Source organism: Scyliorhinus canicula, chromosome 4 (assembly GCF_902713615.1).
Source record: "Scyliorhinus canicula chromosome 4, sScyCan1.1, whole genome shotgun sequence".
Lineage (NCBI taxonomy): Eukaryota > Metazoa > Chordata > Chondrichthyes > Carcharhiniformes > Scyliorhinidae > Scyliorhinus > Scyliorhinus canicula.
Window position 1 is genome coordinate 94,228,767 of NC_052149.1, and position 27,416 is coordinate 94,256,182.

Here is a 27,416-nt window from a genome sequence, read left to right on the forward strand (position 1 = left end):
ATCGTACAACAATCAGTTTACCAGGCAGATTAACCATGAATTTCTAAAGAAACAAAATGATAGCGGAAAGCACCAGAACGACGCAGAGCTAAGGAGGCATCTGCGGAGTGAGAAGACAGTATATCCTTCTCACATTTTAAAATTTTATTCAGAATTTTCAGCATCTGCCGTTTTTGTCCTAAATGAATATTTTTAACTGACCCACAGTGGAAGCAAGGAGACATGAAAAAATAAGCCAAATGACCCTTGGACTGAAAGTTCAAGAGTGACACATGCACCCGTTAACTGAAGACCCAACTCCTGAGTGATGAGCCATCAATTGCACGTGAGACGAGTTGCTATACAAAAGTTAGGCTTTAATAAGCTAGAACTTAGCCCTGCGGTCGACTACAATAAATGGACGACCGCCGGGCGTTCTGACTATTTATACCTCGTGGTTAACTCAGCCTCTCGACCAATAGGAAAGTCGTCACATGACTGGTCTCAACCAATCGGTCGAGAGGCACATGACCGACCAGGGCCAATGGTAAGCCGGTGTTCTGCACCAATGGCAGACAGCTATGCAAATCATACCACCACACTGGGTTATTTGGCAAAATACTGCATCCGTCAAATATCAAAGCCGGGATTCTCCCCCAAACAGCGGGCAGGCCGTACCAGTGCCAAAGAGTGGTGTGAACCACATCGGCACGGGACGCCCGGAAGTTGCGGAATCCTCCACACTTCCGGGGAACTAGGCCGGCGCTGTAGTGGTTGGCGCCGCACCAACCGGTGACGAAGGACCTCCGCGAGTTGGCGCATGCGCAGAACCTCTGGTGTGATCCCTGCGTATGTGCAGGGGGTTTCTTCTCCACTTTGGCCATGGCGGAACTTTACAGAGGCTGGCGCGGAGGGAAAGGGTGCCCCCACGACACAGGCCCGCCTGCAGATCAGTGGGCCCCGATCCCCCCCCCCCCCCCCCCCCCCTGCCCAGGGCCAGATCCCCCCCCGCCCCGAGGACTCCGCAGGCTGCCCTCAGAGCCAGGTCCCACCGGTATGGACCTTATGTATTTCACGCTGGCGGGACCGGCCGAAAACGGGTGGCCGTTTGGCCCATTGGGGCCCGGTTAATCGTCGGGGGGGGGGGCCACTGCTAACGGCCCCCGACCGGCGCGATGTGATCCCGCCCCCGCCAAAAAAACGGCGCCGGAGAATTCGGCAGCCAGCGTTAGAGCAGCGGGGTGGGATTCATGCCTCATCCCCGACGATTGGCCCGGCGGGGGGGTCCAAGAATCCTGCCCCAGATGTATACCATCTATATTCTATTAAAGGTGACATGATCAAATATATTTATTCTTGTATGTACTCATATTTATTTTTAAATGGCTTGCAATAGGAAATTAATGAAGAATACTCTGAAATGGAAGTGCATCTTTTGTGGCAGTGAATAGGAGATAGATTTTCACCTTAAAAGGGTATCGGTTAGGTGATTCTGGGCATCATTTGGGTAATGGTGGCATGCTACCAGCACTGTATCAGCACTCATTGGCAGCTCATTCACGGATCCATGTTGAAGGCAATACAGGTGGGGCAGCATGGTGGCGCAATGGTTAGCACTGCTGCCTCACGGCGCCGCGGTCCCAGGTTCGATTCCAGTTGTGGGTCGCTATCTGTGTGGAGTTTGCACATTCTCCCCATGTTTGCGTGGGTTTTGCCCCCACAAGCCAAAGGTGTGCAGGGTAGGTGAATTGGCCATGCTACATTGTCCCTTAATTGAAAAAAATGAATTGGGTACTCTAAATTTATTTTTTTTTAAGTGCTAGCATTGGCTGACAGTGTAGTTCCCGGGCAACAAACCAACACAGGTATTTTGTATTTTAATTGAAAAAGTTACACGACGCTGACTAAAATCTATTAAAAAAGTTACGATTCTAGTGCCGTTGTTATTCGTAGATGATTACATTTAAAATAGGAAGTACTACCCTGTATATACAACATATCAAAACATTAATTTGTATTGTATTTTGTTATAAGTAGGTCAAAGTGCATGATATCAGTTTGTTTACTGGAAGGGCATGTTTGTTCAGATTGGAAATGCCACTGCTATGCTAACTTCATTTCTATGACATGCAAATAAATACAGGTATTAACAAGTAAAACATTACCTATGGTCGTGGCAGAATGCTACCTTTTAGAAATCCTCATTACCTGCAGTGCACAACTATTGGGCCGCTGAATAGGTTTCTGAATGCATTAACTCTCTGCCGCAGTTTGAGAAGGAGGTGTGGATCTTCGGGAACACCATGGTCTGGCCATCTAATGAACTGGATGTGTGTTACTTCTCGCTCAGGACCTTTTTCCTGCTAAATGAAAACAGCAAAATATCAATCAGCGTTATCTTCGGTCAGTCGCAAATGAAAAGCAATTGTGACGAGAGTAGAGAGATCAATAAAGAACTCGGTCAAACTCACGTTTGAAATGTAGAGTTTCCGAATAACATAGTCTGGGCACCACTTCTCCGTCCCAATTCTTACAGCAATGTCACCAAAGGGCTTGGACGTTTCATCCAAATTAGGCCAATACTGAGCACATTTAGGCTGAAAAAAAATTAAAAAAAAATTTTTTTTTTTTAATGACAACTGTGTTCTAAAGTATTTTTCTCCCCACCGCCCCAAACCCCGCCCCAAAAGCCCAATCGGACAAGAGTCAATTTTGACTTTTGAAATTGACAGCTGAGAAATCCAAACAATGCCAAATAAAGTGTGCTGCAATATAAGGCAGATGTTGGCACAGTGACTGCCTAATCTCTGGCTTACTGTCATGGAGTAACGCAGATTGGAGAGCATGCATTGTCAACCATGGTGAAAGAATTAGTAGGTAAATCCATCTGGGCATGCAGCTCTGCTCCATGTTAAGTGAGCATAATAATATCATCATTATTGGTATTGGTACTTGCTTGACTGTGAAACATGGAAAACTCAGAGGCGTCAGACTATAGTGGAAGATACATTGAAAACGAAGCACAGGAACACCCAGCATCATGGGTGGAATTTTACGTGCCTGCCTGCCAAGGGATTTTCCGTTCCTGCTGAAGCATTTTACAAACCCTCCCCTGTGACAGGGAGGTAACATTCTGTCACATGTCCTGTTACACAGAACTAACTGGTATAATGGAAGAAATCAGATTTTGAATATAAAGTTGTCCTTTGCACAAATAACAAAATGGTTCTTTAAATATTCTTAGCGTAAGTAGTCCACTACTTTCTTGTCATAATATTTTTTTCAATGTGATGTGCCCTTTGCGGACAAGGCCAGCATTTGTTGCCCAACCCGACTTCACCTTGAACTGAGTGGCTTGGTCGGCCATTTCAGAGGGCAGTAAAGTGCCAACCACATTGCTGTGGATCTCGAGTCACATGTAGGCCAGACAATAATAATAATAATCACTTATTGTCACAAGTAGGCTTCAATGAAGTTACTGTGAAAAGTCCCGAGTCAACACATTCCGGTGCCTGTTCGGGGAGGCTGGAACGGGATTTGAACCCGCGCTACTGGTCTCGTTCTGCATTACAAGCCAGCTGTCTTAGCCCACTGTGCTAAACCAACACCCAAGATCAGGTAAGGGTGGCAGATTTCCTTCCGTAAAGGACATTAGGATTTGGAATGGCTTGTTATACAGGGCTGAAACATGAATATTAAGAAAACCAGACATTCAAATAGAAGGACCCTATTAAATGTGATTCTGGAAAAGGATGGAGTCAGTTGGAATGATCACAACAGCACTGTAATGATTTTTCTGGATAATGGGAGGAGGAAAGAATACCAGTGACTTTTTTTATTCTTTCATGGGATGCGGGCATCGAAGCCAAAGGCAGCATTTGTTGTCCATCCCTATTTACCTTTACGAAGATGGTGGTGAGCCATCTTCGTGAACCGCTTGCATTGGTGAATTGGCTGCAGTGCATCTTGTAGATGGTACAGACTGCATGGAGGGAGTGAATCTTTAAGGTGGTGGATGGGGTGCCAATCAAACGGGCTGTTTTGTCCTGGATGGTGGCAACCTTCTTCAGTGCTAGTGAAGGTGCACTCATACAGGCAAGTGAAGAATATTCCAATACACTCTGACTCGTGTCTTGTAAATGATGGACAACCTTTTGAGTTCTTGCCTCAGAATTGCCAGCCTCTGACCTGCTCATTTAGCCATAGGATTTATATGGCTAGTCCAGTTTAGATGTCTGATCAATAGGATGTTGATAGTGGAAAATTCAGCAATGGTAATGCCATTGAATGTCAAGGGGAGATGGTTATATTCTCTATTTTTGAAGATGGTCATTGCCTGTGAATCAAAAATGTTACTTGCCACTTATCAGTGGTCAATTAAAGGAACAAAGCTGATTGGCCATATGCTAAGGTATAAGGACTTTAGAAAGAGATAATTGAAGAAACATTAGAGAGGTAGAACAAGAAGAAAAAAGACAATGATGGAGGTAGACAACTTCCAATTGAAAATGGGAGATTCTGTGAGCAACTGAAGGGGAAAGCACAAGTCCATGAGGCATGGAGAAATGAACAGAGGATCTGCCCCAAGGTAGGTCACTATTACAGACACAATGTTAAAACAAGCAACGGTCAATTGGAGCGAATGTGACTTACCCGCTTCCCTTCCTCACAGCGAGTTACCATGACAATGATCGTTGCTTTCTGTTCCCACACCATTTTCCAGAAATCATTAGATGTTTCTTCCTTTGGGCCTAAAGAAAGCAGAAGTCATCACTGAGTAATTATTTCATAAATTAATAGCAGACATGCTTTTGTATATTTGTGCATGTAAATAGTGTCTGATTTCTGTCATGTACAGGGAAAGATTAGGGGCTGCATTCTTCCACCATGTCTGTCGCAAGAACGCCAAGAACGGGCTACGGGCAATGGAGAAGTCCATTGACCTCAGGCAGGATTCTCCGGATACTGGGTGGACACAGCCGGAGAATCCCAGCTAAGGTTAGGAAAATCTACAAAACCAGGCAGCAGGACACCAAGATACTGATTGGAGGCATGAGGAAGAAACAGGAGTGACACACTTGAGAAAATATAAATGAAGTGAAGAAAGCATTCTTCCATCAAAAGAAAGAGACTGAGTTGGAAGATTGTGTCCGGGGAAGGGGTGCAAGTAATCAATCATCATTTTACCACTGAAAGATGGGGAGGCAGGTTTGATTTGAGGGAGAACAGACTGGAGGTCTTGATAGCTTAAAATATTTGCATATTACAAAGGACTAGAAAGCTGAAGCTCGTTCAAGCTCCTGGAAAACTCTTTCCAAGTACATTGGTGCTGCAGGAGGTGCCATCAGCTTGTCTTCCTTGGAGAAGCCATTCACTTCAATTTTTGAACCTAGCATTTGGCAAGATTTCTTCTCCACATATGTGCTTCTTTATTGTTTGAACCATCACAATGACTGTGGATGCCCATCATTTAATTGTTACTTCATTTCACATTGTCCAAAATGACCATTCTGTTAAAATGCAAACAATTTATTTTGCCTCAGTCTCAGTGTATAAAGTGTCTTTCAAACCTATTCCACTACATCTCATTTGCACTTCCCCTATCTGTCAGTGGCAATCCTTTAGATTTAGGTGGCTCTGCCCTGCATGGCCAAGCCTTTGATTCCACCATATTTGATGTTGGTTGGTTGACTGCTGACTCCGTGCAGCATGGGAACTTGTCAGAAATCCTCTCTGCATTTTTGTTGTCTCCACTCCATTTTTACTCAGCCAGATACTCTGCCCTATTCAGATAACTTGCCCCATTCAGACACTTTGTGATGAAAAAACCATGGGCGCGATTCTCCGCTGCCCACGACGGGTTGGAGAATAGCGGGAGGGCCTTCCCGACAATTTTCACGGCCTCCCGCTATTCTCCCACCCCCCCCCCCCCCCCCCCCCCCCCCTCCGGCCATCCCCCGACACGAATCGCTGCTCGCCGTTTTTTACGGCGAACAGCGATTCTCCACAGGCCGATGGGCTGAATACCGCGGAGTTTACGGCTGTTTTCACGGCCGCGATCACACTTGCTATCAGCGTTCGTGAAAACGGCCGCAAAGTGCCCGTCCCGGACAACCATGGCACCGATTGGCATGGCCGCACCAAGGGTGGCATGGGCCTGCGATCGGTGGGCACCGATCGCGGGCAGCGGGTCCGATACCCGCGCACTATTTGTTCTTCCGCCGCCCCGCAGGATCAGTCTGCGGGGTGGCTGAGGGGCATGACGGCCCGCGCACGCGCGGGTTTGACGCATCTGCGTGATGACGTCATCGTGCGCGTCAGCCGGCGTGACGCTTGGCGCGCGGACTTAGCGATGGTCGCTAAGCCCGCGATGCCGTGCTTCACGGGACCCCGCTGCTAGCCCCGCCCGGGGGGGGGGGGAGAATCGGGTCCCAGGAACGGGCGCGGAGGCTGCCGTGTAACACGGCCAGTTTCACGGCAGCCTTTACGACTCACCGCATTTGTGGAGAATCGCGCCCCATGTTTGCAATCCAAACATGGTTCAATCCAACTATATTGTTCTCCACATTCTGCTACTTCAGAGTAAAAGTCATGGGGTGTAATAGATCAGGCACCCGTTACGCATTGAATTCAATGGATTGGAAAATCAGACAGGGTGCATAATGAAGAGATGCAGGTAGAAAATAATGGGGCAAGCTCCACAATGATTGGGAGAGGTACAAATAATGTGGTAGGCTCCAAAACAAGTGGATGGAGATATAATAGTGATAAAGGCTCGAGAACAATGGGACTAGCTCTGTAACAAGGCAAAGGGGTATATGCTGGAGGCAGGTTCTATATTGAGGGGATATAGTGAAGTGGTGGGATATACATTTAAAAAAATATATATTTTATTCCAAACACAATCAACAAATCAAACAATCAACAAAAGGGCAGCACGATAGCACAAGTGGATAGCACTGTGGCTTCACAGTGCTAGGGTCCCAAGTTCAATTCCCCGCTGGGTCACTGTCTGTGCGGAGTCTGCACATTCTCCCCGTGTCTGCGTGGGTTTCCTCCGGGTGCTCCGATTTCCTCCCACAGTCCAAAGACGTGTAGGTTAGGATTATTGGCCATGATAAATTGCCCTTAGTGACCAAAAAAGGTGAGGAGGGGTTATTGGTTACGGGGATAGGGTGGAAGTGAGGGCTTAAGTGGGTCGGTGCCGACTCGATGGGCTGAATGGCCTCCTTCTGCACTGTATGTTCTATGCTCAAGTTACAAAAAATGCGTCATTTTCCCTTTTTGCTCCCCTTAGCTAACACAACAGCCTCTCGACACCGCTCCTACCCACTGGTGACATACAGATCCTTGAATAGAGGGAGAGAAAGAGCCTCTGTCTTACTTAAATCCTTCTTCTGACCCTCTGAGATCGAACGTAATCTTCTCCAGTTGTAAGTACTCTGCCATGTCCCCAACCCACCGACACCTTCGGCAGTGCCGCCGACCTCCATCCCAATAGAATGCGCCGCCGGGTAATCAAAGTGACAAAGTCACAACATTGGCCCCCACCCTCCCTTCCAGTAGCTCCGAGACACCGAAAATCACCACCAATGAACACGGTGCCCCCAAAATCTCCGACCATGTCTCAAGAATCGATGTCCAGAATGCTCCTAACTTTGTGCAAGACCAAAACATAGCTCTATCTCCAGCTCCTCCTCCCATTTCTGTCGTATCTCCTCCACTGGCACCTTTGCTGTTTCCAACAACCATGCTCTTATCCAATAGCCACAATCTTTTATTCCCCCAGGTCATCCCATGTTAGCAACTTATCCAGTAGAATATACTTTGGCAGCTGAGGGGAGCTACATATCAAATCCCTCACCTGTGGGTCACCTAAAGTCACTCCCCCTCAGCAACTGGAACTTTCTCTGCAACTCTGTCAGCCTTGCGGACATCCGTTCTATGAACAGATTCCTTACCCAATCTACCCCTTCACTGTGCCAACTGCAGTATGTCACGTCTATCCCTGCTAGCATGAATCTATGATTCCCACAAATTGGGTCAATACCGGCATATGACCTATTCCAACGTGCCGCCTCAGTTGGTTCCATACCTTGAGGACCATGACCAGGCTATTGGTATACGTACCCGGGAAGAACGGAAGAGTGGCCGTTGTCAGTGCCCTTTAGCACACATCACAAGGAGGTCTCCTCTACCTGTACCCATTCTGACCCCCCTCCCCCCACCATTATTATACCTTCTCTACATTTGCTACCCGATAGTAATTACCAGGCTTGGGGGCACCAAACCCTCTCCAACTCCGCCGTCTTTTCTGCAAAAAAGCCCTCCAAATCCGAGGCATCTTACCTGCCACCCAAATTCCAACATTAGCTTATTTACCCTGTGAAAGAACGCATTGGAAGGAATATCGGAAGGAATAAACAAACATTGCGGGAGAATGTTTATTTTTATGGTCTGCACCCTTCCTGTCAAGGACAGTGGTAGGACATCCCACCTCTTCAAATTCCCTTTTACCCCTTCTGCCAAACTGGCAAAGCTCCACTTATGCATCATGGCCTTGTCATGGGCCGCCTGCACACCCAGATACTGAAATCTTGTTTTGGCCACCTTAAATGGCAAGGCTCCCAAATTAGCATTCCTCCCCTGGACATTCACCGGCAATACCTCACTCTTTGCCACATTCAGTTTATACCCAGAAAAGGCACTAAACTTCCTTAATAGGTCCCATTATTTTCCTCATACACTCCAGCTCGTGCAAAACATATAATAGATCATCTGCGTACAATGATACCCTATGCTCTCTACCACCCCTTACAATGCCCTTCTACTCTCTTGATGCCAGGAGCACAAAAGTCTAAAGTTCAATAGCCAACACAAACGATAGCGGGACCAGCAGGCAACCCTAAATTGTGCTCCTATGTAACCTAAAATATCCTAAACTCCCCCTTTTCATTCTCACATATAAATACAAAGAAGATAGGAGTAGGAGGAGGCCTTTCTGCCCTTCGAGCCTGCTCTGCCATTCATCACGATTGTGGCTGATCATCCAACTCAATTGCCCAATGCTGCTTTCTCCCCAGAGCCTTTGATCCCATTCTCCACGAATGCGACATCCATCCGTCTCTTGAATATATTATTTTTTAAAAATATTTTTATTCTCCTCCTTTTTCACAATTTTTCTCCCAAATTTACACCCAACAACAATCAATAACCAACAACAAATATCTCAAACCCCATAACAGTAACAACGATCCCATCCTCCCACCATGCCCAGACATCAGCCCGCATGTTAACATAAACAAATGACAAAGAAAAAAAAAGGAATCAGGGGTTACCCATAGCCATCTTTAACATACATAGACCCCTCCCCCCACCCCACCCACCCATCCCCCCCTCCCAACTAACATTCGATGTTATCCAGTTCTTGAAAGTGCATAATAAATAGTGTCCATGAATTGTAGAACCCCTCCGAGTTGCCCCTCAGTTCGAACTTAACCTTCTCAAGGGTCAAGAATTCCAACAGGTCCCCTCGCCATGCCAGGGTACAGGGTGGAGAGGCCGCTCTCCATCCCAGCAGGATCCGTCTTCGGGTGATCAACGAGGCGAAGGCTATGATATCTGCCTCCGCACCCGTTTCCAACCCTGGCTGATCCGACACCCCGAATATGGCCTCCTGGGGTTCGGGTCCAGCTTCACATGCACCACCTTGGAAATTACCCTAAACACCTCCTTCCAGTACTCCCCAAGCTTTGGACAGGACCAAAACATATGAACGTGATTAGCGGGGCCCCCCCGCAACGTTCACACACATCTTCTACCCCTTCAAAGAATCAGCTCATCCTCGCCCTCGTGAGGTGTGCCCTGTACACCACCTTCAGCTGTATCAGCCCCAACCTCGCGCACGAGGTGGAGGCATTCACACCGGAGCACCTCACACCAGATCCCCTCCTCTGTAACCTCTCCCAACTCTTTCTCCCACTTTGCTTTGATCCCCTCCAGTGGTGCCTTATCCTTTTCTAACATAGCTCCGTATACCGCTGACACTGTCCCCTCCTCCAGTCCCCTTGAACTTCCTCCAACAACGTGGAGGCTGGTTCCTCCGGGAAGCTCTGTATCTCCTTCCTGGCAAAGTCCCGAACCTGCGTATACCTTAACACTTCTCCCTGCTCCAGCCCATACCTCGCTTCCAGCTCCCTCAATACTGCAAATCGACCCCGAGGAAACAAATCTTTCAGAGTCTTAATCCCCTTCTCTTCCTATTTCTGAAAGCTTCCGTCCCACCTCCCAGGCTCAAATCTGTGGTTCTCCCAGATCGGCATTTCCCTCGACCCTGCCCCCAACCCGAAGAGTAAAAAAAAATAGAATTAGCACTGGGCTAAATAGCTGACTTTTAAAGCAGACCAATGCAGGCCAGCAGCACGGGTTCAATTCCCGTACCAGCCTCCCCGAACAGGCGCCGGAATGTGGCGACTAGGGGCTTTTCACAGTAACTTCATTTGAAGCCTACTTGTGACAATAAGCGATTTTCATTTTTCAAGTGTTGGTGAAACTGCCTCCAGATTTTCAATGAAGCTATTATTACTGGACTCCTTGAGTAGTTCCCCGGAGCTATCGGGAGCGGGGCCATTGCTAGTGCCTTCAGTCCCGACCCCCTGCACAAACTCCCCTCCGTTCTGACCCACTGGGAATCAACTCCTCTGACCCAGCTCCACACCTTCTCCACATTCGCCGCCCAGTAGTAGTACATCAGGTTCGGGAGACCCAAATTTCCCCTCTGTAGCAGTACCTTCCTCACTCTGGCCACCTTCCCTCCCCATATAAACAAGGTAATCCTTCCCTCAATCTCCCTGAAAAATGACTTTGGCAGGAATATCGGTAGGCATTGAAAAATAAACAGAAATCGTGGCAACAAATTCATTTTAACCGCCTGCACCCGACCCGCCAGTGACAGAGGGAGACCATCCCACCTCGCCAGGTCAGCTTTCACTCTCCCCACTAAACTAGTGATGTTGTATCTGCAAAGCCTTCCCCACTCCCGGGCAACCTGCACCCCCAAATACCTAAAGTGGGTCCCTGCCCTATGGAATGGCAGCCCCCCCACACCCCTGCCCCCACCCCCAGTCGAGACACCACAAAATACTCACTCTTGTCCAAGTTCAGCTTGTACCCCGAGAAAGACCCAAATACCTGCAGCAACTCCAATATTCCTCCTATCGACGCACTCGGCTCCGACACATACAGCAGCAAGTCGTCGGCATACAAGGACACCCTATGCTCTATCCACCCCCCCCCCTCACTATTCCTTTCCATGCTCCCGAACTTCTTAATGCGATGGCCAACGGCTCAAACGCAAGCGCAAACAGCAGGGGGGACATAGGACATCCCTGCCTTGTCCCACGGTGGAGAGAGAAGTATCTCGAACTGATATTGTTTGTACGGACACTCGCCTTCGGCTCCTTATATAATAACTTTACCCAGTTCTCAAATCTTGGTCCAATCCCAAACCGTTCCAGCACTGCCATCAGGTGCCCCCATTCCACCCGATCAAACCCCTTCTCGGTGTCCAGTGCCACCACCACCTCTGTTTCCTTCCCTTCCGCCGGTGCCATAACGACGTTCAAGACCCTCCTAATATTCGAAAACAGCTCCCTCCCTTTCACGAACCCTGTCTGATCCTCACCTATCATATTCGGGAGGCACCCCTCCAGCCTACCCGCCAGTACCTTTGCGTCCACATTAAGAAGTGATATGGGCCTATACGACCCACACTCTGTCGGATCCTTATCCTTTTTAAGCAACAGTGAAATCAACGCCTGCCCCAAGGTTTGTGGCAGCACTCCCTTCCCTATCGCCTCTTCAAACATCCCTACCATCAGGAGTGCCAACTTATCCTTAAATTTTTTATAATATTCCACCGGAAACCCATCCGGCCCTGCCACCTGGCCCGACTGCATTCTCCCAATCGCGTCTTTTATCTCCTGCTCCAGTATTGCTCCTTCTAATGAAGCCCTGTCTCCCTCCCCTAGCCTCGGGTGCTCCAACTCATCCAGAAATTCCCGCATCTCACGGTCTCCCCCAGGTGGCTCTGACCTGTACAACCTCTCGTAGAATTCCTCAAAAACCTTGTTAATCAGCTCCGGAGCCACCACCAACTTCCCAGCCCTATCCCTCACCTGAAGAATTTCCCTTGCTGCTGCTTCCCTCCGGAGCTGACCTGCTAACATACGCCTCGCCTTGTCTCCATGCTCATAAACTGCACCCCTCGCTCATCTCAGTTGGCGCATCGCCTTCCTGGTGGATAGTCGGTCGAAGCTCGCCTGTAGTTCCTTCCTCTTTCCCAGCATTTCTGGGTCCCCATCCTCTGCATAACTCCTATCTGCCTCCAACATCTCATTTAGTAGCCTCTGCCGCTCCAACCTCTCCTCTTTGTCCACCCTGGCCTTAAACGAAATTACCTCACCCCTCACTACCGCCTTTAGAGCCTCCCAGACGACTGCCATCGACACCTCACCCGTACAGTTGAATCTTACATATTCCTTAATTACCTTTTCAATTTTTTCACAGAATACTTGGTTCCCCAAAAGCCCCACATTCAGTTTCCACCCCGGCCTCTGCACTACCCCCTTCTCCAGCACCATATCCACCCAATGTGGCGCGTGATCTGACACGGCAATTGCAGAGTATTCCGACCCCTTGACTCCAGCCAGCAAAGCCTTTCCCACCACAAAAAAGTCAATCCGCGAGTATACCCTATGGACTGCTGAGAAAAACGAGTACTCCCATTCCCCTGGGTGCAGGAACCTCCAAGGGTTCACCCCTCCCATTTCCACCATTAGCCCAGCTAGCGCCTTTGCCCCCCCTGATGGGACCCGCAGCAGTGATCTGTCCAACCTTGGCTCCTGCACCATGTTCCAGTCCCCCCCCCCCCCCCCCCCCCCCCAACAATCAGCTCGTGTGTGTCCAAGTCAGGAATGGCTCCAAACACCTTCCTCGCAAATCCCGCATCGTCCCAGTTGGGACCGTATACACTTACCAGCGCCACTAATCTCCTGTCCAGTGCCCCGGCTACAATCACATATCTACCCCCCTGATCTGCCACTATCTTCTCCATCTGGAAGCGTACCCTTTTGCTGACCAACACTGCTACCTCTCGAGCCCTTCCATCAAATCCAGAGTGAAACACTTGGCTAACCCAACCCTTTTTAAGTCTCACCTGGTCCTTCACCCTCAAGTGAGTCTCCTGCAGTATTGCCACATCGGTTTTCAGACTTTTAAGATGCACAATCACCCTTGACCTCTTGATCGGACTTGCTAGCCCTCTCACGTTCCACGTAACTATCCTTACTGGGGGTCTCTTCCCCCCCACCTTTCTTATCCACCATCAACATACCGCCGGTCCCTGCCCCATAAACCTGACCCGCCCCTGTGCATTGTTAACATCGAACCCCATCCACCCCTCCCAAAAAACCCCCTACCTTTCCCCCAGAAACAACATCCATCTCTTGAATATATTAAATGATTTCGCATCAACTACCTCCTGTGGTAATGAATTCCACAGGCTTACCACTCTTTGGGTGAAGAAATGTCTCCGCATCTCTGTCCGAAATGGTTTACCCTGAATGCTCAGACTATGACCCCTGGTTCTGGACACACCGATCATTGGTAACATCTTCCCTGCAGCTACTCTGTCTAGTCATGTTAGAATTTTATAAGTCTCGATGAGATCCCCCCTCATTCTTCTTAACTCCAGTGAGAACAATCCTGACCTAGTCAATCTCTCCTCATATGACAGTCCCGCCATCCCTGGAATCAGTCTGGTAAACCTTCGCTGCACTCCTTCGAGAGCAAGAACATCCTTCCTCAGAGAAGGAGACCAAAACTGAACACAATACTCCAAGTGTGGCCTCACCAAGGCACTGTCCAATTGCAGCAACACATCCCTGCTTCTATACTCGAAACCTCTCGCAATGAAAACCAACATACCATTAGCCTTCTTTACCACCTGCTGCACCTCCATGCTTACCTTCAGCGAATGGTGCAGAAGGACACCCAGGTCCCACTGCACACTCCCCTCTCCCAATTTACAACCATTCAGGTAGTAATCTGCCTTCCTGTTTTTGCTTCCAAAATGAATAACCTCACATTATCCAAATTATACTGCATCTGCCATTGGTTTGCCCACTCGCCCAACCTGTCCAGATCTTGCTGTAGGATCCCTGCACCCTCGTCACAATTCACCCTCCCACCTACTTTGATATCATCTGCAAACTTTTTGTTCCCTCATCCAAATCATTAATATATATTGTGAATAGCTGGGTTCTAATACTGATCCCTGTCATACCCCACTGGTTACTGCCTGCCAATGTGAAAAGGACCCATTAATCCCGACTCTTTGTTTCCTCTCCGCCAACCAGTTTTCTATCCACCTCAATACATTTCCCTCAATCACATGCGCTTTAATTTTGCAAAATAATCTCTTACGCGGGACTTTGTCAAACGCCTTCTGAAAGTCCAAATATACCACATTGACTGGCTCCCCCTTGTCGACTGTACTGGTTACCTCTTCAAAGAATTCCAACAGATTTGTCAAGCATGATTTTCCCTTCATAAATCCATACTGACTCTGACTGATCCTGCCACTGCTTTCTAAATGTTCCACTATAAAGTCCTTGATAATGGATTCAAGCATTTTCTGCACTCCCGATGTTAGGCTCACTGGTCTATAATTCCCTGCTTTCTCTCTACCTCCCTTTTTGAATATTGGAGTGACGTGAGCTACCCTCCAATCTGCAGGGACAGTTCCAGAGTCTATAGAATCCTGGAAGATGACCACCAATGCATCCACTATTTCCAGAGCCACCTCCTTAAGCACTCTGGGATGCAGATTCTCAGGGCCTGGGGATATATCCGCCTTCAATCCCATCAGTTTTCCCAGCACCATTTCTCTACTAATGTTGATCTACCTCAGTTCTTCCCTCTCACTAAACCTTTTATTCTCCAACATTTCTGATTTGTGTCCTCATTTGTGAAGACAGAACCAAAGTATGTATTTAATTGCTCAGCCATTTCTTTGTCCCTTATTATGCATTCCCCTGTTTCTGTCAGTAGTGGGCCGACATTTCTCTTTACCAATCTCTTTCTCTTCACATATCTGTAGAAACTTAGTGTCAGTCTTTATGTTCCCTACAAGCTTCCTTTCGTACAGTACTTTCCCCTTCTTGATCAATCCCTTTGTCCTTCTTTGCTGAATTCTAAACTGCATCCAATCCTCAGACCTATTATTTTTCATGGCCAATCTGTAGGCTTCTTTCTTGTATTGGATACTATTTCTAATTTCCTTTGTAAGCCATGGATTGGCCCTCTTATCCCCTTTGCCTTTGTGCCAGACAGGAATGAACAGTTACTGTTGTTCCTCCATGCATTCCTTGAATGTTTGCCATTGTCTATCCACTGTCATCCCTTTAAGTAACTCTCCCAAACTATCAAGGCAAACTGACACCTCATATCCTCATAATTCCCTTCATTAAGATTCAGTACCCTAGTCTCCGAATCAACTACTTCACTCTCCATCTTGATAAAAAATTCTATCATGTTTTGCTCACTCATCCCCAAGGGGTCTCGTACAGCCAGATTGACAATGATTCCTTTCTCATTATATAGTACCCAGTTTAAGATGGCCTGCACTCCAGTTGGTTCCTGCACATATCGGTCAAGAAAACAATCCCGTATACAGTCCAGGAATTCCTCCTCTACGGCACTGTGGCAAATTTGATTTGCCCAATCTATGTGAAGATTAAAATCACCCATGATCACCGATATTCCCTGATTACATGCATCTCTAATTTCTTGTTTAATGCCATTCCCAACCTCACCAGTACAGTTTGCATTGGGGCAGCATACAGCAATCACAGCCACAATAATTAACTTTGCCCCAAACTCAAACCGCCCAGGACTTCAAACAAGTTTCAAACAAGATCTCACAGCTTTTGGTGCTTTCCCCCTTGACGGAGTCATTACCACATTCAACAGTCTCCTATTGCTCAACAGCTGCCATCCCTTAATAAAACCTGTCTGGTCCTCAGAGACAACCTCCAGCACAAAACCCCTCTCTCTCGCCAGCACCTTAGGCAGCAGCTTCACATCGGTGTTTAACAGGGAGATGGGCCTATGTGATCCACACTCCACTGGGTCCTTTTTCTTCTTCGGGATCAAATAGATCGATGCCTGCGCCAACATATCTGGCAACTCCCCCACCTCCCCCATGCCAACGAATCATTACACATCCCCAGGGGATGGGGCACCAACTCTGCCGAAAACTGTTTATAAAATTCTACCAGAAAGCCATCCGACCCCTGCACCTTCCCCGAATGCATCAACAAAACATATTGCATTATCTCCTGCAATCCCAATGACTGGGTGAATTCTCCGCCACCGGGAGGCCCCATTTTGCCAGCAGCCCAGGGGTTTCCTGATGGTGTGGGGCTGCCCCACAATGGGAAAGTCCATTGACCAGTGGCGAAACGGAGAACCGCGACGGTGTGCTGAACCAGAAATCTGGTGCGGCGGAGTGGAGAAACCTGCCTGATGTTCTCCAATCCCTGTCCCTTCCCTCTCTCCACCTCCAGGAATATCAACCCCCGTCTAAGAAATGCTCCATCTCCGTGTCCTCCCCTCAGGGCTCACACCTATACAAACACTGTAGAATGCCTCAAATGCCTGGTTAATTTTCTCCTGTGTCGTCACCATCCCCCCTCCCTCATCCCTCAGCTGCGCTGACTCTTGTGCGACCCTGTTTCCTCAACTGATGTGTTAGCAGTCGACTGGCCTTCTCCCCATACTCGTAAAACAGTCCCCTTGAATGAGGAAGCCATCCCACCGCCTTCCCTGTCATCATTAGATCAAACTCCCCCTGTAGTTTCTTCTGCTCTGCTAACAATTCCCTAGTCGGGGCCACCGAGTACGGTCAGTCCACTGCTACAATGACATCCACCTACCTCTCTCTCAGCCCTCTTGACATTGTCCCTGCGGGCCTCGAAAAATACACCTCCCCCCGGACCACCGCATTATGGTTGAACTCTACATAATCCTTTATCACCAAGGCCACCTTCTCATAGAACTAATTGTCCCAGGAGCATTGTATTGAACTTCCACGCGGGTCGCTGGGCTTGGCCTGTTTCGAATCTCGCATCTACATAATGTGGCACGTGGTGTAAAATCACAATAGCTGCATAGTCTGCCGCCACATTCCTCGGGAGTATTGAGTTCCCATGTTTGTGTGGATCTCATCCCCACAACCCAAAGTGTGCAGGCTAGGTGGATTGGCCAGGCTAAATTGCCCTTAATTGGGAAGAAAATAGAATTGGGTACCCTAAATTTATTTTTAAATGTTGTACCCCATTAACAACTAATGTGAATCCAAATCCAAGATGGATGACAATGTCTTCTTAACAAATCTGCACTGTCCCAAGTGGGCGCATATCAATTCACTAACACAGCTGGCACACACATCAAGATCCCACTCACCATCACATACCTCCCTCCCGGGTCCTGCAGTTCACTGACCATCACAAATACCACCTTTTTACTGAACCTGCTTCTCCCTTTCTCTGTTTACCCGCTGCAGCCCCCTCTCTACACTGCTTCCGCTTACTAGCGTCACTGCTAGTATGGCAGCTCACTCCTGGATATCTCCACAAAGAACCCCACCCAAAACACCCCTCCCCCCACTCTGCTTCACCCACCTTTGTCCTTCAGAAAGCCCCTACCCAGGCGCGCCCCCTCTCCCGGCCTGCCCGAACCTCCTCTCCTCGTTCCAGCAGGAGAAAGAAGCCCAAAAACCCAAAACCGTCCCCTAATTGACCAAAGCAAAACCAAGACCAATATGTGCAAAAACAACAAAACTTGTACATACCTATCAAAATCCAAAAATTCCCACCATTAGCCCTCCCCTAACCCATGCTCCTTGACATGTAATTTGCCTCCTCCAGCATCATAAAATAATGTTCTTCGCCCTTGAAAGTCACCCAAATTTTGGCTGGGTACTATACCCTAAACCAGACCTTGCTCCAAAAGAGCAGCGCCTTAGCCATGTTAAAACCACCCACTGTTTGGCCAGGTCGGCCCCAATGTCCTTGTAGATATGTATCCTATTCCTCTCCCAGCTACAGTCTCATGTCAACTTCACCTACCTCAGATTCCTCCTTTTCCTGAATCTTGTGCATTTGGACAATCACCACCGCGGTGGCTCCCCAGCTCTCGGTCTCTGTTACAGCCACCAGTGGGCCCAATCCACCTCTGGGGGTTTCTCAAATACCCCCTCCTTGCCTAGCTTCGCAAACATCCTTGACGCATAGTCCATGGCACTCGTTCCCTTCACCCCCTCCTGCAGTCCCACAAATCTTAAGTTCTGCTGCCTGGACTGATTCTCCTGATTGTTCACCTTTGTCACCTTGCAGGTCTCTCCCAGCATTGCCACCTCTGCCTCCAATGACACGATCCAGTCTCTGTGGGAGGATACCACCCTTTCCACCTCTCTGATTGTTGCATCTTGCAACTCCAGATGCTTCTCCAACTGTTCCAAAGTCCCGCAAACGGGGCTACTGCTCCCGCAATCGTCTTGGACAAGTCCTCTTCCATCTATTGCCAATGGTGCCTAAATTCCCCCTTGATAAATTCCATCAGCTGCTCCCCAGGCAGTGGGGCAGGCAATAAGGACACTCCTAACTCAGCCATGCTCTCAGTTACTGCATGACGCCGATCCGCCACCTCTTGAGCCAAGGCTTTATGTGACATATGCCACGTGTTGTAACCCACCCACAACATTCCACTTTGGAGGAGAAACCAACACCCTGCAATTATTTTGCACTTTTTACAAACAAAATGGGCACTAACTGGCTAGAAAGGGCCATAACTGAAGCCTCCAAGCAGCAACCACCTTGTGTTCCACCGGTCAGCTCATGACTGCTCATGAAAACCTCATGGTGGAGGTATAATAAGGGATTGATTCTATAGCAAGGATATTGATTAAATGAGGAGTGAGTGGGCTGTATAAAGAGTAGGTGTGGGGCTATAATGATCGGAGGAGGTTGTAGCTACAAAGGCATTTAGCCGCATTATCATGTATTCAACTTTTACTGGGACACAAAACCCCATTCATTGTCCAAATTCCCAAAACCATGCATATTTCCGGCAGGGATTTCTCACTGAAATCATTGTGCCGAGCTTGGCCACCCCTTCCTAACAACTGTGCAAACCTTGTGAGCAGACTACCCACAATCCTCTGACGTCCACCCTGAATTTTATTGAACATAGTTTTCATTCAAGCATTTCATGACAGAGATTTACTTACACATATGGTTAATCTACTACATCATCAAGAAAAAAAAGAATTAAATGTACCTTGGGCAGCAATGTATTTCCTTGATTCGTTGAAGCCCTATTGAGAAAGAAGTCGTTAGTGATAAATGTGATACCAGCGCACTAACAATTAAACATTCCTGCAAAGGATAAATAAAAAATATCAAAGTGTGCCACCATTATAATGATCAGTATTAACTTCATTCACAATGGGTGTAAAATATATTTCACAGTGAAGCACAAGGACCTCCGGCATCATTGCAATGGAGCCCGTTGTCAAAAGTGAAGAGCAAGAACAAGTCAAAGCTAAAGCTAGCATCGCAGTGGTCCTCAGGTATCTTGATCCTGGGAGTGGATCCTGGCCAAGAATCGGATTGGAAGTTGTGTTGAGGTCAGTGGCAGGATTCTCCGTTCCTGAGACTAAGGGCGCGATTCTCCGCTCCCCACGCCGGGTGGGAGAATCGTGGGAGGGCCCCCCGACTAATTTCACGACCCCCTGGCGCTCCCCGCGATTCTCCCACCCCCCGCTCGGAAGAATCACCGCTCGCCGTTTTTCACGGCGACCGGCGATTCTCCGACAGCGGCCCGCCGTTCGTGATCGTTTCACGATGGCGGCAACCACACCTGGTCGCTGCCGTCGTGAAATCGGCGTGAGATGCCCGTTTTGGGGCTTGTAGGGGACCTGGTGGGGAATGAGCACCACGACTGTGCTCGGGAGGGGACAGGCCCGCGATTGGTGCCCACCGATCATCGGGCCGGCATCTCAATCGGGCGCACTATTTCCCCTCCGCCGCCCCACAAGATCAAGCCGCGGGGCGGCGGAGGGGAAAGGCGGCCACCGCGCTTGCGCGGGTTCGAGCTGTCAGCCGTTGTGACGTCAGCCACGCATGCGCGGATTGGAGCCGGCCAACCTGCGCATGCGCGGCTGACGTCACTTAGGCACCGCCGTCGCGTCATTCTAGGCGCGCCGCCCAGTGGCCGAGAATAACAGAGCGCCGCTCCTAGCCCCCCGGGTGGGGGTGAATTCGGTGAGAGGAGCGGACTCAGAGGCCATCGTGAAACTCGGCCGAGTTCACGACGGCCTTCACAATTTTTCCCAGGAGCGGAGAATCGCGCCCTAAGTGTTGTCGCTGTGGACTTCCACGACAGCAAATCTGCCGCCACACCTGGACCGTTTCCGCTACTATTAAGGGGCTAGCATCGTCGCCGCGTGGAACACAAGTTTCCAATGAGAAATTAGGCCGTATTTGCCCAATTCGCGATTGGCACTCAGGAGGCTGACAAGCTGCAGCTGCATAAACACACTTCACTCCCCACACACACCATCCTAGCCAACAAGATGGCAGTAAGACGTGCGGCCCCACAATTCACCTACACCAAGCTTCAGACTGTCCTGGATGCTGTAGAAGAGAGGTGGGCTGCCCTGTACCCCGGCCCGGGAAAGAGGCTGCCAGCCGCCGATGTTTGTCCTGCCCGGGCGCAGGTGGCAGAGGCGGTCAGCGCCACCAACACCACCATCCGGACTGGCCAGCAGTGCCGAAAAAACTGCACAACCTCCTCAGGGCTGCCAGGGTGAGCAGGCAGCACTGTCCCCCTGGCACCGACCCCTGTCCCACACACCCGCAACCCCCATCTCCCTCACCAGGAGGGCGGGAGAACCCCCACCCTGCACAACATGCCGGCACCTATGCAGGCCACCATGGCCGGGTGCCCTGGCCAATGAAGCCACCTGCTACCCACCCCCAGGGCTGCATGTGTGGACTATCTAACATTGCATTTTCTTTATCCCCGCTACCCAGCTACCCAGGAGAAGGCTCATAAACGCAGGGAGCAGGAGAAAACTGGAGTGGGACTGCCTGACCTGTGGTCTCTCACCGTGGCAGAGCAGCGGGCCCTGGGTGTGGTCGTCGGGCCCGAGGTAAGGGCAGTGGCTGCGGTAGAGATCAGCCTTGGGCGAGGAAGTGAGTTTCCATTGAGTTGCAGTTCCCCATGCCACATGTATCAATCCGCCCCCACACACCACTCTCACCCCCACAATACCCACCAGCCCGCAGTCTAATCATGTGTCTTGCCTTGTGTCGTGCAGGACCCATTGGTGCTGGGTCCTTCTGGTGTACCCCGCCTCCAGCCACAACCCAAACCCCGGGAGCCGAGCAGCGACGACACCGTCATGGGGTTGATTCATATGCCCGAAACCCAGGTCACCGCGGAGCTCAAGTCCAATGTCGACACTGTTTTCCCATCACAGCTGTCTCCAACACACTCCACCATCCCAGAGACATTCACCGGGGTTGGGAACATTAGTGAAGAGGTTCCTACCTCCACCTGATGTACTGGGCCTCCAGAACTGGTAACGCCAGATGGCAGGGGAGCCTCAAGGGGCCACCGGACACCCCAAGGGAGGAGGAGGTGATGAGTCCCATGCAGGTGGCTCCCACAGGGGAGTTGCTGGAACATCCAGCACTTTGGACTCCGCCCCCCCCATCTGTCTCTGGCGCATCTGATGGGCAGCGGGCAGAACAGTGCAGCACCACGCCACATGGGACACCCTAGCAGCAGCCGGACCCATCCAGGCCCAGTCGCCCCAGAATATGGCCGCCAATGGGGACCAGGTCACAAGGGGGTAAAATCGCAGCAGGCCGCCTCCACTCCTGCTGTACCGTCTGGGGAACCACCAAGACGTAGCATTAGGGCCCGTAAGGCCAGAAAATTAGACATCAGTTAAGTTGGCATGGGTGCAGGGGCTAGGGCATGTATCTGAAACACCTGTTCATACTGTTACAACCTGCCTCAGTGTTCCATCAGATGGGTGTGAGGTGTGGGCTGGTCTGGGCTGGCCAGAGAGAGGGGGTGGGGGGAATTGCCAGAAGTTAGGGGTGGGCTTGGCTCAGGGACCGCAGTTCAGTCAGCGGTCACCGCTCCAGTGTCCCATCCCAACTCTCCCCACCCCACTCCATGGTCCCCACCTCCGCCACTTCAGGGATTCAATAAGACTGTGTGATGGAATGGCCAGCTCGCCTGCAGGAATCATCCGGTGGATGCTGGAAGGTGCATCATGCACACTGCCTGGGTATCGGGCGCAGACAGGCTTGATGCGCAGCTAATGGTCACACACCAACTGTACGTTCATCGAGTGAAACCCCTTTCAGTTTGTGTAGAGCGGCCTGTCATCTGCAGGTGCTCACAGGGGCACATGCATCTTATCGATCACGCCGCTGCCCGGGCATCCTGGTTGGCTCGGTCCACATTGAAATGGCTGCATTATATTACTGGGCATATAGGGCCTCTTTGACGGCGCGGATACACTTGTGCACCGAGGTCTAAGAGATCCAGGGCCGGTCCCCACTCGGCACCTGGAGGAACCCCGTTGCGTAAAAGCTCAAGACCCACTGGGAGCGGGTGCCCTCTCCCAATCTCCCATGGCGCCAGGTGTGCCATGATCTGACAGATATGCCGCACTCTCCCCCTGCTCAGCCGGAGTCTTTGACAACATGTCCGGTTGGCAGGTTCTCGAATGACAAGCGCTGCCAGAACACACAAGGCCTCATGCGGCTCCTCCTCTTCGGCCTGTTGGGCAGGTGGCTCTCCATCCTCAGCGGCTGCCTCCTGTTCCTCTGGGGCAGGCTCCGCTGCTGCAGCTTCCTCGTCCTCAAGCAGCTTCAGCTCGTACAGCCGCAGGACATCCCCCTGGACTGCAGCGACTGGGAGGAAGGCAACCATTGCTGGTTGTATTCCAATAGCCATTGTCTGCAGGGGGTGAGAGATCGACATGTTAGCATGGTGCATACCCCCTTGCCCAACCAGGTTGAAGAGGCTACATGGTGGTCCTGGTGGGCACTGTGGACTCTTCCCCCAACATGTTCCCCCCCCCCCCCCCTCCTCCTCTCTGTACCTCGGGCCCAGTTGGTGACCGGTACCATGGGGGCATCTGGCCCTGGCGCTTATTCCTGCTGACAGAGGTACCGTAAACTGGTACCGCCCTTGCTAGCAGTATGCTCCGCGGCTCTGTCCAGCGCACTCCCTGTAGGGGCTACTGTGGGTGTTGCCTTTGGATGAGCTACGTGATGCCCCCGGTGCGTGCTGGCCAGTTTGGGGGTGGGGGTGGAATGGCAGAGGGTGGGGTGCGGGGAGGTGGGATGTGGGGGTTGTGGCGTGGGGGCACCCATATGGCTGGTGTCACTCTGCAGAACCAGGGGCCAAGGTGTGTCGTTAGTGGGGTTCGCAGCAGGAGGTGGAATTGGCGGTCTGTATCTGGGCACCGCCCCAGTCCCCGGAGGGGGGTCACCCCAGCCCCACGGCCCTTCCACCCCCATCAACACCCCCCCCCCCTCTCCCCGGACCTGGCAGGGCTTCCCCTCCACCCCAGCCCCCATGGTCGCGCCTCTCCCTGTCCTGCCTCCTCTTTCTTCCTCATCAGCTACAGTTTCACGATTTTTAAAAGCAGAAGTAAACCTCGCTGTGGGAATTCGCCGGGCTGGGTGGAGACCCTAGAGAATACCAGGCGGGTCTACTAATGATATGTCAACAGTGGTCACTATACGTTTGGAGTGGAATGCATTGATGCTGCTGTCGAGGCCCTGGAGAAGTGCGATTTGGCGGGTAACTGGCGCCCGCCACGATTTTGGCGTCAAAACCGGTTCTCCGTCCAATCGAGTTTCGGATTCTGGCGTCAGCCAACGGAGAATCCCACACTCGAGCTTTCAGCCTTTTACAAGTTGCAGTCTTATTTGAGACCAAGCAACACATTCTCCTGGTGTATTTTCTTTTCAAAATGATTTCAGAGACACATTGCCGGTATTATTGTAGTAATATTTATAACTATAAATTCTTAAATATTATTTGTCTGTCACTTGAAAATATTCATACTTACATCAATGAAGCTTGCGTTGATATAATCTGAGCCATGCGCTCCAGGCACTGGAGTAAGCTGAACACGGTTGTGATCATCTGTTGGGAAAATCCAAATGTGGTTAATTCTGCCTGAAGAATTCACTAAATGAACAAGTAGAAGTGTCCAAAATCAATCTATTAACCAGTTAAAACCACCTCCGAAAGTCAGAGTCCAATTAAAGATTTTGTTTTACACTGACCAAGCTTTCAATATGTATTTCTTTTATTAATTTATGTAAGGTGAATGTTGCGAAGCCAGCATTGATTGCCCATCCCTAATTACCCTTGAGAAAGTGGTTGAAGTTGCCTTGTGAACAACTGCAGTCCTTGTGGTGTAGGTACACCTCGTGTGCTGTTAGGGAAGGAATTCCAGGATTTTGACCCAGTGGTAGTGAAGAAGCGGCAATATTTTTCCAAGGCAGGATGGTGAGTGACGTGGAGATGAAAAGCCAGGTGGTGGAGTTCCCAGGCATCTGCTGTTCTTGTCCTTCTAGATGGTAGTGGTCGAGGGTTTGGAAGGTGCTGACTATGGAGCATTGGTGAAATTCCACAGTGCATCCTGCAGATGGTACACACGCTGCCACTGTTCATCAGTGGTGGAAGGAGTGAATGTTTGTGGAAAGAGTGCCAATCAAGCAGACTGCTTTGTCCTGGATGGTGTCAAGCTTCTTGAGTGTTGTTGGAGCTGCACTCATCCAGGCAAGTGGAGAGTATTCCATTACACTCCTGACTTGTCCCTTGTAGATGGTGGACCGGCTTTTAGGATGCAGGAGGAGAGTTACTTGCTGCAGGGTTCCTAGTCTCTGACCTGTTCTTGTAGTTACAGTATTAATATGGCTAGTCCAGTTCAGCTTCTGGTCAATGGTAACCACCAATATATTGATAGTGGGAGTTTCAACAATGGTAATGCCATTGAATATCAAGAGGCAATGGTTAGGACCATGGAGGTGGCCATTGCTTGGCAATTGTGTGGCGTGAATGTAACTTGTCAACCCAAAGCTGGATATTGTCCAGGTCTTGCTGCATTTGGACATGGACTGCTTCATTATCTGAGGAGTCACGAATGGTGAACATTATGTTGTCATCTGCCAACATCCCCACTTCTGACCTTATGATGGGAGGGAGGTCATTGATGAAGCAGCTGAAGATAGTTGGGCCTAGGACACTACCCTGAGGAACTCCTGCAGTGATGTCCTGAAACTGAGGTGATTGCCCTCAGACAACTGCAACTATCTTCTTTTGTGCTAGGCATGACTCCAGCCAGCAGAGAGTTTTCCCCTGATTCCCATTGACTCAGTCTTGCTAGGGCTCCTTGATGCCACACTAAGTCACATGGTGCCTTGATGTCAAGGGCAGTCACTCTGGCCTCTGGAGTTTTCCATGTTCGAACCAAGGCAATAATGAGGTCAGAAATCCAAGTGGCACTGGCTGAACCCATATTGCTAAGCGCTGCTTGATAGTATTGTTGATGATCCCTTCCATCACTTTGCTAATGATCGAGAATAGATGAATGGAGCAATAATTGGCTGGGTTGGATTTGTCCTGCTTTTTTCCATTTTGCCAGGTAGATATCAGTGTTGCAGTTTTACTGGAACAGCTTGGCTAGGGGTGCAGCAAGTTCTGGAGCACAAGTCTTCAGTACTATTGCTGGAATATTGTCAGGGCCTATAGCCTCTGCAGTATCCAGTGCCTTCAGCCATTTCTTGATTTCACGTGGAGCGTATCACTTTGGTTGAAGATGTGAAGCCAGGGTCCTTACAGGAGGCTGAGATGGATCATCCACTTGGCACTTCTGGCTGAAAATTGTAGTAAATGCTTCAGCCTCATCATTTACACTGATTTACCAGGCTGCTTTATCATTGAGGATGGAGATATTTGTGGAGCATCCTCCTCATTATCCACCAGAACTCATGACTGGGTGTGGCAAGATTGTAGAGCTTAGATATGATTTGATCTGTGGAATTGTTTAGCTCTGTCTATTACTTGCTGCTTATGCTCTATGGCACACAAATAGTCCCCATTTTGTAGGTATGCCTGTGCTGCTCCTGGCAAGGCCTCCTGCAATCTTCATTGAACCAGGCTTCGGTACTATCACCGAGCAGTGCTATTGGAGTTGAAATACTGTGGTGCATTTTCATTCGAACAAAAGCGAGAAAGTGGTGGAAGTGCTTCAAGTTTTATTGTAATGAAACAAAGAAACCTGAAATAGATTGTTTGCAGTGATGGACAAGACCAAGAATGAACTATACATCATGTTAAATGTTGAATAAAAGCACTCTTTTACTGCATTACAGGTTGATGAGGAACATTGTTCTAAGATTAATGATAGAAAAGGGAGAAAGTCTCTCCCCACGGGGGTTTTGTGGCTGCAGAATACTCTTCTGGAGTTGGTGATTGAAGCAGAGATTATGACAGCATTGTAGAACAGGTTAGAGAGATAGTTTAAGTGAAAGGTTAGAAAGTGATCTGGAAACAAGGTGGTCGAATCATGCTCCTGTGGAGGATGAACATGGCCTGGTTAGGCGAAATATCCTGCTTCTGCGATGAAGGTTCTATGTGAATCTACAGCTGCACGGTAGCACAGTAGTTAGCACTGTTGCCTCACAGCGGCAGGGACCCTGGTTCGATTCCAGCTTGGATCACCGTCTGTGCGGAGTCTGCATGTTCTCCCATGTCTGGGTGGGTTTCCTCTGGGCGCTCCAGTTTCCTCCCACAATTCCCAAAAGACGTGCTTGTTAGGTGAATCGGACATTCTGAATTCTCTCTGTGTCCCCAAACAGGCGCCGGAGTGTGGCAACGAGGGGAATTTCACAGTAACTTCATTGCAGTGTTAATGTAAGCGTACTTGTTGTTATATTACCATTCTTGGTAATATGTTGCATTCTTTGTCCTTTCTTCCAGAATGATCCCATGTAACATAGAATTCTACAGTGCAGAAGGAGGCCATTCGGCCCATCGAGTCTGCACCGGCTCTTGGAAAGAGCATCCTACCCAAGGTCAACACCTCCACCCTATCCCCATAACCCAGTAACCCCACCCAACACTAACGGCAATTTTGGACACTAAGGGCAATTTAGCATAGCCAATCCACCTAACCTGCACATCTTTGGGTTGTGGGAGGAAACCGGAGTACCGGGAGGAAACCCACGCACACACGGGGAGGATGTGCAGACTCCGCACAGACAGTG

At 49.7% G+C, this 27,416-nt stretch overlaps 1 protein-coding gene across 17 annotated transcripts in view; it reads right to left on the reverse strand.

The window, feature by feature from the left end:
• ptprc (protein tyrosine phosphatase receptor type C) overlaps positions 1–27,416 on the reverse strand; it is a 452,107-nt gene that overhangs the window by 26,015 nt on the left and 398,676 nt on the right. For all 17 annotated transcript variants that reach the window (XM_038794843.1, XM_038794839.1, XM_038794836.1 and 14 more), the window contains 5 exons: positions 24,209–24,285; positions 19,381–19,417; positions 4,633–4,730; positions 2,451–2,576; positions 2,188–2,342 (listed from right to left, as the gene is read on the reverse strand). In XM_038794843.1, the coding sequence (XP_038650771.1) occupies positions 2,188–2,342; positions 2,451–2,576; positions 4,633–4,730; positions 19,381–19,417; positions 24,209–24,285 (493 nt within the window). The remainder of the gene's footprint in view (positions 1–2,187; positions 2,343–2,450; positions 2,577–4,632; positions 4,731–19,380; positions 19,418–24,208; positions 24,286–27,416) is intronic.